General features: G+C 31.6%; 1 protein-coding gene across 1 annotated transcript in view; it reads right to left on the reverse strand.

Moving 5' to 3' along the window:
* Window positions 1-14,547, reverse strand: part of Cht6 (Chitinase 6) — a 267,684-nt gene that overhangs the window by 75,483 nt on the left and 177,654 nt on the right. Inside the window, exon 12 of the mRNA XM_067779453.1 lies at window positions 11,444-11,498. Coding sequence (XP_067635554.1) covers window positions 11,444-11,498 — 55 coding nt within the window. The remainder of the gene's footprint in view (window positions 1-11,443; window positions 11,499-14,547) is intronic.

Consider the following 14,547-nt stretch of genomic DNA (forward strand, 5'->3'; position numbering starts at 1 on the left):
TAAACATGATATAGAGCTACTATCTGTAAATAACAAGTCGATCCATGTATCTGTCTTATCGCCCTTTCGTGTATAAAAATCTATTTTTTGCTCCATAGCAAAGGATCGAAATAAGTCAACTAACTGTTTACTATAAATTGCGCTCTTGTAAAAGTTTATATTGAAATCGCCCACGAAGATAATATTATCCTGTGTTACGCAGTTATTATTTAAAATGTCGTATAAGTACGTTATAAATTCTGCATCACTTGAGCTCGGTGAGTGATATATCAGAGCTATTTGATATTGGGGGAAAATATTTTTAACTTTTAGTATAATACACCAGATGTTCTTGTTTAATGTTCTGTTGTAACTTATTGAGTATTCAATTGTTTCATTTATATATATTAGCACACCGCCTGTGTGCCTGCTGTGGGAATCACACCGTACAAGTTTATATGTTTGTATCTGTAGCTCTTAATTCGTTATTTCTTCAGTCGAACAAGTCTCCGAACAAAATATTAAATGTGGTTTTATGTACATCTATCAGACGCTCTAGTTCAGCTTTATTGGCGACGATACTACTAATATTTAAATATATACAACTTAGCTCCTCTGGTATTCGTTGCTAAACTCGTGCCTTATTTCTTGGCTGCGAATATTTTTTATACGCAGGACAATCTTTGCTGAAAGCGTAATGGCTAACATCGACGTCAATAACTTTTTTTTGAACAAGTTCGCTACAGTTTACACATTAGCAATGTTAGGTGTGCACTCTTTGCTATCATAGGGTCCAGCGCATTTGCTACAAGCTACTTTATTCGTGCACTCAGCTGCTTTGTGCTTATATCCCAGACATTTAAAACACTTCAGAACACTTGTCAATTTGTATGAAAAAATGTCAAAATGAAATGGAAACAAACAAATGGCATCTCAAAATGTAAACGTCACTTAGAACTTACATAGAAAATCAAAATTCAACAGTCTTCTAAGTCAATTTAAGTGTTGCCAAGTTTTGAGCAATCAATAACATGCAATGTTCAATTAACAGAACTGTAAGTGACAGTTCTCAAGTCAAGTCAAGTCTATGCTAAGTAAAGAATGTATGCTATAAATTGTATTAAGGCCCACGCGTAGCTATGTATTTAATAAATATGGAATGTTGTAGAGCCATAATTGATTATTCCTTTCAAACAAGTTTTTATTGAGTAATTAAATGAACGCTTATAAATTTCTTGAAGATAAGAACAAGACAAATGATATTCGCGCTAAAAGCATACAGTAACAAAATTATCTTAAACAGAAGTCATGTAAATATTAAATACTAATATCTTCATGATGAAGCAACCCACGACCTAACTACATACATATATATCTTAATATTGCAATGCGCTTATGGGTAAAAGCTATTAACATAAATCTTTGTTTGCCTAGAAAGGTAAGTTGCGCGCCTGTCTATTTAGTTGTCAAAGCAAATAGTTTGAGATGCCAATATTGACGTTGACCTAACCAGCTTGTGAATCAAGCAAACAGAGTAACATCCCCATATCGCATAATGGTAATAAATTACAATAATAACAGCTTTGTATGCTGCATAGAAAGAAAATATTTGAAATTAAATAAAATTTGAAAAATAATGCTCTTATGCAGAACGAATTGATGAGCTACTTTATATGTATATATATTGACAAACACATTCAGCCAAACAATTATGTGGTACACTTACGAAAAACAAGTATTGGCACAAATTGGTCTAAATTCGTATTACGAGCACGAATTTTCAGTAATACTCTAAAATTTTCACTAAGAAATTTCAGAATTTTTTTGAGTATGCAGTTTTGTAGATCATTGAATTTTAGTACAATAAAATGTTAGTCTTAGTCCAATTGGCAAATATCAGACAATTTTCTAATAGAATTTAAATTAACACTAATTATATTAAAACTCAATGATCTACAAAACTGCATACTCAGAAAAATTCGTCCTTTTCCAGTTTAAGTTCAGAAAATTGCAACTAAATTTCAGAATTTCCAATTCGAGTCAGAAAATCCCAATTCAAGTTCAGAAATTCCAATTTAAATTCAGAAAATTACTATTCAAGTTCAGAAAATTAAAACTCAAGTTCAGAATTTTCATTTCAAGTTCAGAAAATTATAATTCAAGTTCAGAATTTCCAATCTAAGTTCAGAAAATTACAATTCAAATTCAGAATTTCCAATTCAAGTTCAGAATTTCCAATTCGAGTCAGAAAATCCCAATTCAATTCCAATTTAAATTCAGAACATTACTATTCAAGTTCAGAAAATTACAACTCAAGATCAGAACTTCCAATCTAAGTTCAGAAAATTACAATTCAAATTCAGAATTTCCAATTCAAGTTCAGAAAATTACAACTAAAGTTCGGAATTTCCAATTCAAGTTCAGACAATTAAAATTAAACTTCAGAAAATTACAATTCCAGTTCAGAATATCCAACTTCAATTCAGAAAATTACTATTCAAGTTCAGAAAATTACAACTAAAGTTCAGAAAATTTCAATTAAAGTTCGGAAAATTACAATTCAAATTCAGAAGTATCATTTCAAGTTCACAAATTCCAATTTAAATTCAGAAAACTACTACTAAAGTTGAGAAAGTTACAATTCAACTTCAGAATTTCCAATTAAAGTTCAGAAAATTACAATTTAAGTGCAAAAAATTACAATTCAAGTTCAGAAAATTCCAATTTAAATTCAGAAAATTACTATTCAAATTCAGAAAATTACAACTCAAGTTCAGAGTTTTCTTTTCAAGTTCAGAAAATTACAATTCAAGTTCAGAAATTTGAAATTCAAGTTCAGAAAATTACAATTAAAGTTCAGAAAATTCTATGCATATAATTTAAATTCAAAAATTTATAAGTAGGGTGTTATTTTTCAAAAGTTATTCCAATTAATACTACTTTCAAAAGTTATTCCAATTCATACTACATAGAAGATTCGTGGTTTGAATTACAATTTTTATGACTTTTGCGTAAAATCTTGAATTTGAGTTTACATTGTTTTTTTTTTATATATTTGTACATGTTTTTATAAAAAAATCAAGAAATTTTTTTTTGCTTCTGCAAATCAATATGCATAAAGTTCTTGTGCCTATATTTTTTTCTGTGAGTGTAAGTTTGCATGCCAATATTTGTCGCTTACTTCAAGCAGATTTTGCCGCAGCAGCAAAGCAGACAGTTGAAGCCCATTGAAGATCATTTATAAATTGCGCTTCTAAAAGATGTACATACATATGTATGTGTGTGTGCGGGTATATATACATGTGTGTGTATATGTGTTTGATTACACAATAACCACATTCCATTGATGCGCGTTCGACAATTTTTTATGTTATTAATTTACCAGTTTTATATTTTTGTTTGCTTTTTTTGTTTTCTTTACGTATTTTTGTTGTTGTTTGTGTGTAAACAAAATATTATTAATGCCTGCTTACATAATAACCGCATATACAAAGAGATGCGACTGCGGCATTTTATTTGTTTGTGCTCGTGTAATGATTCTGTTGCAAATTTGGTTAAAAGTGGTAAAACCAAATTATGGTAATGCATATATTTTAAAATTTTTATTTTATTTATATTTTATTTTTTTCATCACTAAAATGCCAGATTTTGGGTAAGATTTGTGAAGAGGTAACTTTCTAAATTGAATATTTGAAAGCAAAAAAATTTAAGTACCAAATTATTTTTAGAGAATTTCAAAATTAAATTTTTTGTTTGTTGTTGGCTTATGAGTGCTTTTGCTTACTGAAATTCCAGTTATATGTACAAGTATGAGTGTGGTGTGTTTTGAATCGTTTCTTTATTGAATATTTGCTTAAAAAAATTAACTTAATAAAGTTTTTCTTCATTTAATATTTGCACATAGTTTCTTTCATCTAACTGAAGTCTAAGTCAAGTATAAAGTATTAACTTAGCAGTGCGACTCCAAAACATCCTCTCTAGAGATCACAGAAATGTAATACAGATGGGGTCTACACTAAACACGGGCAAGAGAAACGTTAGCTCTTACTTAAAACTTTCTTTCCGGACTGTATAAAAGGCTATCAATACAGGCTAGCAACAAATTTCACCCCTGTCAAACGAGTGCAATGGGGTTTGCCTACTTTTAGCCCATTCAAGAAATCTCGACTGGATGGGGTCTTCCCCTGTCTGTTATAACAGGCCACGAATCATATAGCCCCATCTTACTGCTTGGCTACATTCGAACCAGTAAGGAGGGGGTTAAAAGTTTTTTTTTGAACTTAAAAGAGAGGTTCTCAAAAAAATATTGGAGTCTAAAAATATATCCCTCTGCGCTTTTATTGACATCTCAGGGGTTCACGATAACACGAAACACCAAGCTATGATTGGGGCAAGGATATAAGTCCAATAGTCATTCGCTGCTATCAATGATAATGCTAAAAAATCAGTCTTGAGCTGGGAGTGACAACTTTTGACTGATCACGAGGTGATATCCTCAAAGGGGGTGTACTATTGCTTCTCTTGTGAACCCGTTAATGAACTCCTTCAGATATTGAAATTCAATGGATTTGCACAAGAACTCCCACGTGGAATGCTCATCTAGATGCTACCTTAAACAATGCAACAACAGTTTTCTCCGCCTGCATTCGACTCCATAGCAAAACATGGAGGCTATCTCTCAAAATGGTATACTGGACATTTAATAGTGCTGTGAAGACAAGTCACCTATGCTTCCTTAATTTGGTGGCTGAATACCACGCAAAAAACAACAATAACAAAGTTAAGCAAATTGCATCGAATAGTTTGTATTGGTATAACGGGTGCGATTAGATCGTCCTCTGCTAATGCACTTATTAATTTAGGGGGAAAACCTCCCTTCCCTTATCTAATTGAGTAAGGCGCAACACTCGCTGTACTGAGACTCAAAAACATCTCCGAGCTAAAGAGCGGAAACATGACAGCGCATATGAAAGTAATAACAAAGTTCGTAGGAAATTCCGTGATGCAATGCCCCCTGCGCTTCGAGTCACACGTAATTTTGTGGTGTTCATTAGGGACAAAACTCTTTGGGAAAGAGAAAATCCATAAAGTTAGCCCGATTCAGTGGTCTGGTTCACGTGTAGATCGAAGCTTGTGACGGAGAAACGGGAGCAGGTATATATGAGCCAAACTTCAAGAAATTGATATCAATGCTTCAGTATTTTTCGGTAGAGAATGTCTGCGAAGAGGCTTATCTTCGAGTAATATCCTCACTATGTCAGACAGCCAGGCCACCTTACGTGCCTTGCAGTCTTACACAATTTTTTCGAAGCTAGTGGATTAATGCATTGGAGTCCTAAATGATCTGGGAGCCAAAACAAGTTTTTGCTACGATGGGTTCTCGTGCATCAGGGATATGAAAGTAACGATCAGGCATACTACCTAGCCAAGCAGGGTGATTTAGAAGTATTCTATGGTCCAGAGCCCTGTTGTGGACTCTCGAATGCATATACTAGGGAAACCACAAGTAATTGGGAAACCAAGCAGTATAGACGACACTGGATTGAATAGGAAAAATACAGACCACATTGTTTATACTCCCAGTAAATAGAGAATTGGCAAAAGTCATTAATCTAAACAGAGGGGACCTACTAACTTCCACTGGGTACTATGCAGTACATTGTAGCCTACGATCTCACCTCAAGTTAAATCTATTCTATACACAAATGTGTCGATTTTGTGAGCTAAGCGATGAAACCCTGGTTCATACTTTCTGCGAATTTGTGGCTTTGGCAAGGCAGAGACTCCCCTGCCTAGATGGCGTGACGCCTAATCGCATCTTGATATAGGCTTAAAAACCAGCGGAGGTTCCTAAATACATTTAAAGCCTTTACAAAAGTTTCATTTGATTTGAATAAAGTTTCATTTGATTTAAAATTACAAAAAAATTCCATTAAAACGAAAAAGTTTCATTTGGTTTGCAAAAAGTTTCATTTGATTTGAAGAAAGTTCTATTTGATTTGAAAAAAAATTTCATTTGATTTGAAGAAATTTTTATTTGATTGGGAAAAAGTTTAATTTGAATTGCAGAAAGTTTTATTTGATTTGAAAAACGTTTCATTTGACTTGAAAAAAGTTTCATTTGATTTGAAAATAGTTTCATTTGATTTGAAAAAAGTTTTCTTTGATTTGAAGAAAGTTTTATTTGATTTGAAAAAAAGCTTCATTTGGTTTGAAGAAAGTTTCATTTGATTTGAAGAAATTTTTATTTGATCTGAAAAAAGTTTCATTTGATTTGAAGGAAGTTTTATTTGATTTGAAAAAAGTTTCATTTCAAATTAAAAAAGTTTCATTTCAAATTAAAAAAGTTTCATTTGATCTGAAAAAATTTCAGTTTCATTTTCAAGTTGATTTCACTAGAAAAAAGTTTAATTTCTCCTTAATAAGCTATGCTTTTAATTTTTATTGCTGTATGATTACTATTATATTTATTCGAATGTGTAATTTCCCTGAAGAAAGCTCAAGAATGTATCGAAACACTTTAACATGAACGGTCAAGAAACCCCTAAATATCAAACAGTTATAAAATTTGCTGCAGAATTTTTCAGTTCGCAAGCAAACCTGAACTTCTTACAAATAAAATTCGTCAATGATTGCAATTTTTTAAGTAAACAACAATAAATATTGCTTACTTAGGCTAAACTCGTACTTTAAAATGAGTTCAAAAATATGCCATTGGGCTTAAGCATAAAATTGCCAGAAAAAATAAAATAAATGCGTGGAAAAAATCGCATGCAATGTCAGTTGTTTTGGTTTCGTATATAAATATGTATGTACTATATATATGTTTGTAAACAAGCGTCTCATTGGCAATCAAAAACACATTAAAAGTCAATAAAGCATGCAATTTAAACTTGGCTAATAATGATTGTTTCGGCTTAACAAAATTTAGGTATTGAAAGTAAAAAAGCGCTAAAAATTAAAAAAAAAAAAAACAGAAAAATGCATGCTTACGTGGAGTAATCAATACATTGCTAAATACTAAAAAAATATATTAACACATTTACACATACACATATACATATATATAAGTATATATTGAGCTGGGTAGTAATAAATTGCACTAAATAATGCTTATGGTTTTGCTTGATTTTTTTGGTTTTTGTTCAAAAGTGAACAAATAAGTAAACAAGGATAAATAAATACAGTGTCATCTATGCTCATTCATTTCAATAGGAAAATTTTACTTCCATGTACATATATGGGTCCCTCCATGCCAAGTCATTTTTTAAGTTTAAAATTTCATGTTTCTTATAAAAAACTTTTTATTTTTACTTTCGGAAACTTTTTTCTATGCAAATTTTAAAACTACTTTTTAAATTTTCTTAAATTTTTTGGACTATAAAATTCTTTGAATGATTTCCAGTGTTTTTTTTTTAATTTTTGTACCCCCGGCGTTTTTTTTTTGTACAACTAAAAACAAATTTGGTTTTTTAAAATTTTTTATAATTTCTTGAATTTGTGCGCTGAAATTTGAGTAATTTTTTTTTAACTTTTCTAACCGTTCTCTTCCAATTTTTTTTAATCAGAAATTAAAACAGTTTTTTTGTTTGGAAATACATATAAACATTTCTTTGCATATTTTTTCTGTTAAATTGGTAAAAAACTACCCAAATTGACAAGTTTTTTTAAATTTAAATAATTTTTTTTTTAATTTTTATATTTTTAAATGTTTTAAAATATTTTTTTTTTGAAGTTTTGTACCCCCGAAATTTTTTTCTATAAAAACATGAGATTTTTTAAATTTTCATTAATTTAATGAATTTTATGTTCTGAAATTTTATCTTTCCCTTTCTATTAATTTTTTATAATTAAAAACAAAATTTTTTAAACATTTAAAAATACCTTTTTTTTATTTTCTATAATTTCTTGAGTTTTGTGCTCTTAAATTTGAGTCAACTTTTTTAACTTTCCTAACCTTTTTCTTCTAATTTTTTATAATTAGAAATTAAAACAATTTTTTTTTGAATATTTAAAAATATGTTTGAATCATTTTTTTCTGATAACTTGGTAATAAACTACCCAAATCGACAAGTTTTAGTAAATTTATCTTAAATTTTTTGAATTATAATTTTTTTTATAAGATTTCCACTGTTTTTTTTAATTTTTTGCACTCTCTAAACATTTATATATAAACTTTTAAAAATTGAGATATTTAAAATTTTTTTAAATATTTTGGATTTTATTTTGCTGTAATTTGAGCAAAATTTTTCACCTCTCAAAACCTTTTTTATTAATTTTTTGATAATTTAAAACTATAGCATTTTTTATACACATTACTTATTTATAAAATTTTTAATAATTTTTTTCTCAAATAATTCGCAATTAATTGTTTTATGTATACAATTTTAAATCTTTTCTCCTTTTTTAGGTTTTCTTCCAGTATATGGGGAAGTATACAAGGTATTTTAAAATTCCTATTAAAATCTATTTTTTTTTAATAATTTCGGTAAAAATATCCCAAATCGGCAAATTTTATAAAAACTATTAATTTTTTAATTATGAATTTTTCTAAATTTCCGCTGTTTATTTTAGACATTTGTGCCCCGAAACATTGTTCTATAAATTTTTAAAAATTTAGTATTTTGTTGCTGAAATTTAAGCAACCTTTTTTATTTTCAAAACCCTTTTCAGCCAATTTGCAACAATTAAAAAACTTTTTTGTACCCTCGGAAACTCTTTTCATATAACTTTTCTTTATAAAATTTTTAAATATAAATAAAAAAAAATAAATGTAAGGCGCGATAACCTCCGAAGAGATCTAAGGCCGAGCTTCTCATCCAATTTGCGTCGTGCTCCTCTTAATTTTCCCTACAAATTGGCCGGAAGGGACCTACATGTTTTATGCCGACTCCGAACGGCATCTGCAAGGCAGATGAGTTTTCACTGAGAGCTTTTCATGGCAGAAATACACCCGGAGCGCTTGCCAAACACTGCCGAGGGGCGACCCCGCTTAGAAAAATTTTCTTCTAATTGAAAAACCCTTTTTCTAAAATTTTGATGTTGCTTTGCCCGGGGTTTGAACCCAGGGCATGCGGTGTAGTAGGCGGAGCACACTACCATCACACCACGGCGGCCGCCATCGTTCGTTGAAAATAAAAATAATTTTTTTTTGCCCCTCCAAAACGTCTTCTATATATTTTTTTATTAATAAAGTTTTCGAATAATTTTTTTCTTAATATCTGTATCCATTGAAAATTTTTTCTATGAATTATTTTATGTACAAAATTTTCTAAATGTCTAAATGTGAAAATATTTTTTAAAATCTATTTGAGTAACTTTTTTTTAATAACTTCGTGAAAAACTGACCAATCTGGAAAAGGAAAGGCATGACGTAACTGAATGCGTTTGTAACACTTTCAGTCATCGTAGGAGTGCGGGTTCAAATCCCACTCCCGGGAGAAAAGGCTTTGAAGAGATTTACAAGGTATAATCGAAACAGCTGTCGCCTTGTCCGTCCTGATGTCACTTTGTTTAAATTTTTCCCAAATTATTAAATAAATTATAAAAACTAAAAATTTAAAAAATTTTTTTAATACTTGGAATTTCGTGTATTGAAATTTGTGAAACTTTTTTTAAATTTTTTTTTATATTTAAAAATATATCAAAAAGAAGAATTTCCGAGCTCTAGGCCACACATATATATTAATAATAAAAATGCAATTAATTATACCATATATGTTGTATTTATTTATTTTGTCGATATTTCGATTTCAATTAGAAATCATCTTCAGGGACTTGTGAATGCACCTTGTCGAAAACAACATCAATTATTTAAAAATAAAAAATCTGTTTAAATAATAATAAACCTTTTACTAAACTCTTTGCATAATTTTTTACAGAAAATTCCTTAAAAACAATAAATTAAAAAATTAAGTCGGATAGTTAAAATAAAAAAAAAAATTAGGAGTTTGAAATTTTTAATATTAATTTGTAATTTCTACCGATTTCCTGGAAGGAAAAATTTTAAAAAATTATAGACATTGCCGAAGCTTATATAAAGATGTTCAAATCTTGGCAACTCTAGAATGTGTTGGCATGGAATGCCCCATGTATATTTGCACATATTGAATATGGAGTTAATATATTTACTTAGGCTCAAACGTATCTGAGTACATACAAAAAATATTAACTTTGCATACAGCACACGCTTGCTTTGACTTTTTATTTAGTTATAAGTTTTCAAAAGCCGGATTTTGAGTTTTTATTACCGTTGTTTTCGTTTTATTTTATTTTATTTTTTTCATATAATAACATAACAACTTTTTGACAGCTCCAGAATATTTGATTAAGCTAGTAGAATGTCACCTAGAGAATTGTAGATCGAGATTTGTTGCACGTACATGTTATAAACATACAGTGGGGGTCAACAAGTTAGTCTTTATTAGCTATTTTTATGCTAGCAATACTAACAATATTTGTAATTCGTTGATTTCTTGTAGAAATATGATCAAAGCTGTGGTGTAGGACCCATTAAAAATATTTGAAAATTGTATATAAAACACAGTAAAACTCTAAAAAGAAAATTCCCATTACTTCATTTCCTTGAGCTCAACCAAGTTTGCCTTTATCCCCTTACGCGTTTTGGTACATTTTGTACCTTCGTCAGGGATAATAAAGGAAAACTTAGTTTTGATAAAAAAAAAAACCTCAAAAGGTGTTTGCCTTTATTCTCTTACGCATTTCGATACACATTGTACCTTCTTCAAGGATGATAAAAAGGAAAAGATGAAATCAATATGTCCTTTGCTAGAGCACTAAAGATGTATCTACATAAAATAAACTAAGAGTATTATCATAAAATCTATTGAGAACATTTGGCAAAAAGTATTTTATGTAGACTGCTCTTTGCTCGCCACTGTATTATTTATTGTATTGGTTGCAAAGCCGTACTCCCACCAGCAAATACTTAAGCATTAAGCGTTCTGAAGAAATTAATCAAGATGAGCTTAACATGAAGCAAAAAGAAATAAATAAATGTTGGCTTTATGCTTTGAATAATTAAAATTACAAAGAACTTGCTTATGGTCATTTCATCAAGAAAACAAATTCGAGGTGCTCGTCATGCGATTTGTTTGATGTATGGCGCGTGACTTGGCGGTGAGCTCTTTTGTTTTATTGTAGGTATGTATTTGGAATAACTGAATGCTAGACGTTAGTTTGGTAGTCATAGTTCTGTTAAACAAATGTATAAACATTATGAAAGCATATTTACATAGTAAGTACATATGTATATGTATAAAAAACGAGGTAAAAGTCATTCGATGGCACTGATGCAGGAAATTTAAAATATTGTGATAATCGGAATTTGCGGTTAATTTTACATTCATAAAGTAATAAATAAAGAATACCAACGAAATTTAGAAACACATTTTATGCAAATACATTCCACACTAGTGGACAGAGATTAAGATAGCATTCATACCAAAGCCACAAACTCGGGCAACTGCACTCGTCGTATCGATCTCAGTTCGTTTTTCCTAAAGGATAAGGAAATAATTTTGGATAAGTATATTAGGAGATGAACCTAAACAAACTTCTTCTGTGTAGTCATCAATTCGCCTATCAATCAGGAAAATTCCCGGAGATGGTTATTAACAGCCTCACGGAGAAAATTGAAAAGGTTTTGAAGTCTAAAAATATAATCCTCTGCGCTTTTATTGCCATCCCAGTAGCTTTCGATAACACGATACTGAAAGCAATCGAGCAAAGGTATAATTGGCAAGGATAAAAGCCCAATGTTCATTCGCTGTCTGCCATGCATGGTAAAGAGATGGAAAATCAGACTTGAGCTGGGAGCAGCAACTGAGTCAATTGTAGCCACAATGGGATGTCCTTAAGGGCGTATACTCTCTCCTATCTTGTAGAGCCTAGCCAAAGATGTCCTCCTTCAGTTACTGAAATGCGATGGAATTGACACACAATTGGTTGCAGGTGACTTGGTGATCTGCATCACATGAATGTACGAGGAAACAATACACAAACGCATACAACAAGCCGTGCGCATCATAGAACGGTGGTGTGACACCAAAAGATTGTATCTCAATAATAACAAAAGAGTCTTAGTGCTATTTAGCCAGAGAAGACAACTATCCATATCAGAACCATCCCTGGGTGGCACCAAAATCCCATTTTCGATGTAAGCAAAATACCTGGAGGGTCGGAACCTTTACTTGCAATGCACATCTAGATGGTTCCTATGCTCAGAATCTCACGCAATTTCGAAGTGTACATTGTGTACAGAATTCTTTTTTTTAGTTCACCGATGGATCAAAATGCGATGACGGATAAAGTGGATAGCTGCAATCTATAGACAGAACTTCAAGTAATCAATACCAATGGGATGCTACTCCATTTTGTTAAGCAGAAATCCATGCAATAGAAGCTTGCGGTATAAAATGTCTACAAAGATGCTTATCCTAGAGTAGTACTCTTATTATGTCAGACAGCCAGGTAGCCTTAAAAAACAGGCAGACAACCTAGCCAAGTAGGTTGCTATAACAGTATTCCATGGTCCTCAGCTCTTCTGTGGACTTACAAAGGCACACATTACGTTAACCATAAGTAACTGGGAAACAAAGCAGTTTAGAAAACACTTGGCAAAGACGGGCCAATTTCTTTATACTCCTAGCAATGATCGTATCAGCTTAACTCATAATCTGAGTAGAGATGACGTACGAACTCTCACTCAGTAATTTAAGGGACATTGTAGTTCATGATTTCATCCAAGTAAGTTAAATCTATCCGATACACAAACGTGCCGCTTTTGTGAGCTGGAGGATGAAAGAGCAATTCCCATACGCTGCGAATACGTCCCTCTGGCAAGTCAGATACTGTTGTTGTTGTTTTTGTTGTTGTAGCAGTTCTTCGCCCCATTCAATAGCCGCGACCGATCACAAATTGCCATCAATGTCCTCTAACGGGAGTTGAAGGAAACTTGCAGTTTCAACAGGGGTGGACCATAGCCAGAGGGGTGCTAGAGGCGTTGGCTCCACATTACAATTGAAGAGATGGTTTGTGTCGTGTGGGGACACATTGTAAGCAGGACATACCTTTTTTATGTCGGGTTTAGTTCTGGATAGGTAAGAGTTTAACTTGTTATAGTATCCAGATCGAAGAGTGACGCGTATTTCCCTAGGGAGGGTGCGTTCCTTTTCTGCGAGTTCTGGGTATTTTTCTTTAAGAACTGGATTCGCCGGGCAATTCCTGACATGGATGTCCGACGCCTGAAGCAGAGACTCTCCAATTTAGGTGACGTGACTCTTAATCCCTTCGTGGTATGGAGTAGAAAGCCTGAAGAGGTACCAGTAATAGATTAAAGGGTCAAGTTAATAGTTCCAAATAAAGGTCGCAGTGCATCGAGGCCTAATAATATTGATAATAATAAATTGCCGATTTGAACTTTTCCAAAAGTTTGAAGCAAATAAATTTTAAAATGTGGTAATTTTTTTAATATTTAATGCGCAGCTTCAAATCTTTTAAAAACTTATGTAACCAAATTTTTTTCTTAAATATTTCTTAACTCAATGGACCTCAACGGCATAGCGTAATTTTGAGAAAATTTAAGGAAGTATATAAAATTTTCCCATTTTTTTAGTTAAATTTTTTTGTATATACATTTTTTTCATTCTGCTGAACTTGTGCCTTTTTATTTACAAGTGTTTTAATTTAAAGAAAAATTTAAGCATAGTGCATAAAAGTTATGATATACAAAGAGTTTTTGAACACGATTTCAGTTTATGGAACTAAAGATTTGTATTATTGGGCGGAGACTTCCCTTATTGCTTTTGATGTATGATAACACTTTTTTAAGCAATTTTCAAACTTTAAATTTATTTAATAATTTGAGAAAAATTTAAACAATGTAACATAAGAACGGAAATGGCGACAGCTATTTGGATTATAGCTTGTAAATGTTCTTTCTCCCGGAAGTTGGATGCGAACCCGCACTTCTGCGATGATTGAACTGTTTACAACCACATTTAGTCAAAACCATGCCTTTGTTCTTGTGCAAATTCCAATTGCCTTCGTTGCATAGTTTTATTCTTTAGACAGTTCATACTTTCCACTTAAGCTATGCTTTGTTGTTGGCGTTTCATTTTAAAATTTGTCCCCAAGTTCCAATCTTCGCTAACGCTAAAACTCCATCGCCAAAAATATCTAAAACAGTATCAAGTGGGACATATAGTATCAATTTATCATAAGGAATAATCACCTAAGTCCTATGTAAAAGTATAGGAGTTAGGCTGTTATTCCTTGTGACTCAAGCTACTAAATGTTGCATACTTTTCTGTGCACTTGATAATGTTTTAGAAATTTTTGGCACAGGAGTTTTAGCATTAACGAAGGTTGGAATTCGATGTGTATGTAAGTTGTAGGACACTCATCTCAGATCGTTATTTAAAATGAATGAAATCGGACTATACCCACGCCCACTTTTCCGATATAGAAAATTTCGGAAAACCGAAGTGCGATAATTCATTACCAAATTCGGATAAAGCGATGAAACTGGGTAGGTGGGTTGATCTT

The sequence above is a fragment of the Eurosta solidaginis genome, chromosome 4 (genome assembly GCF_040869045.1).
Source record: "Eurosta solidaginis isolate ZX-2024a chromosome 4, ASM4086904v1, whole genome shotgun sequence".
Classification (NCBI taxonomy): domain Eukaryota; kingdom Metazoa; phylum Arthropoda; class Insecta; order Diptera; family Tephritidae; genus Eurosta; species Eurosta solidaginis.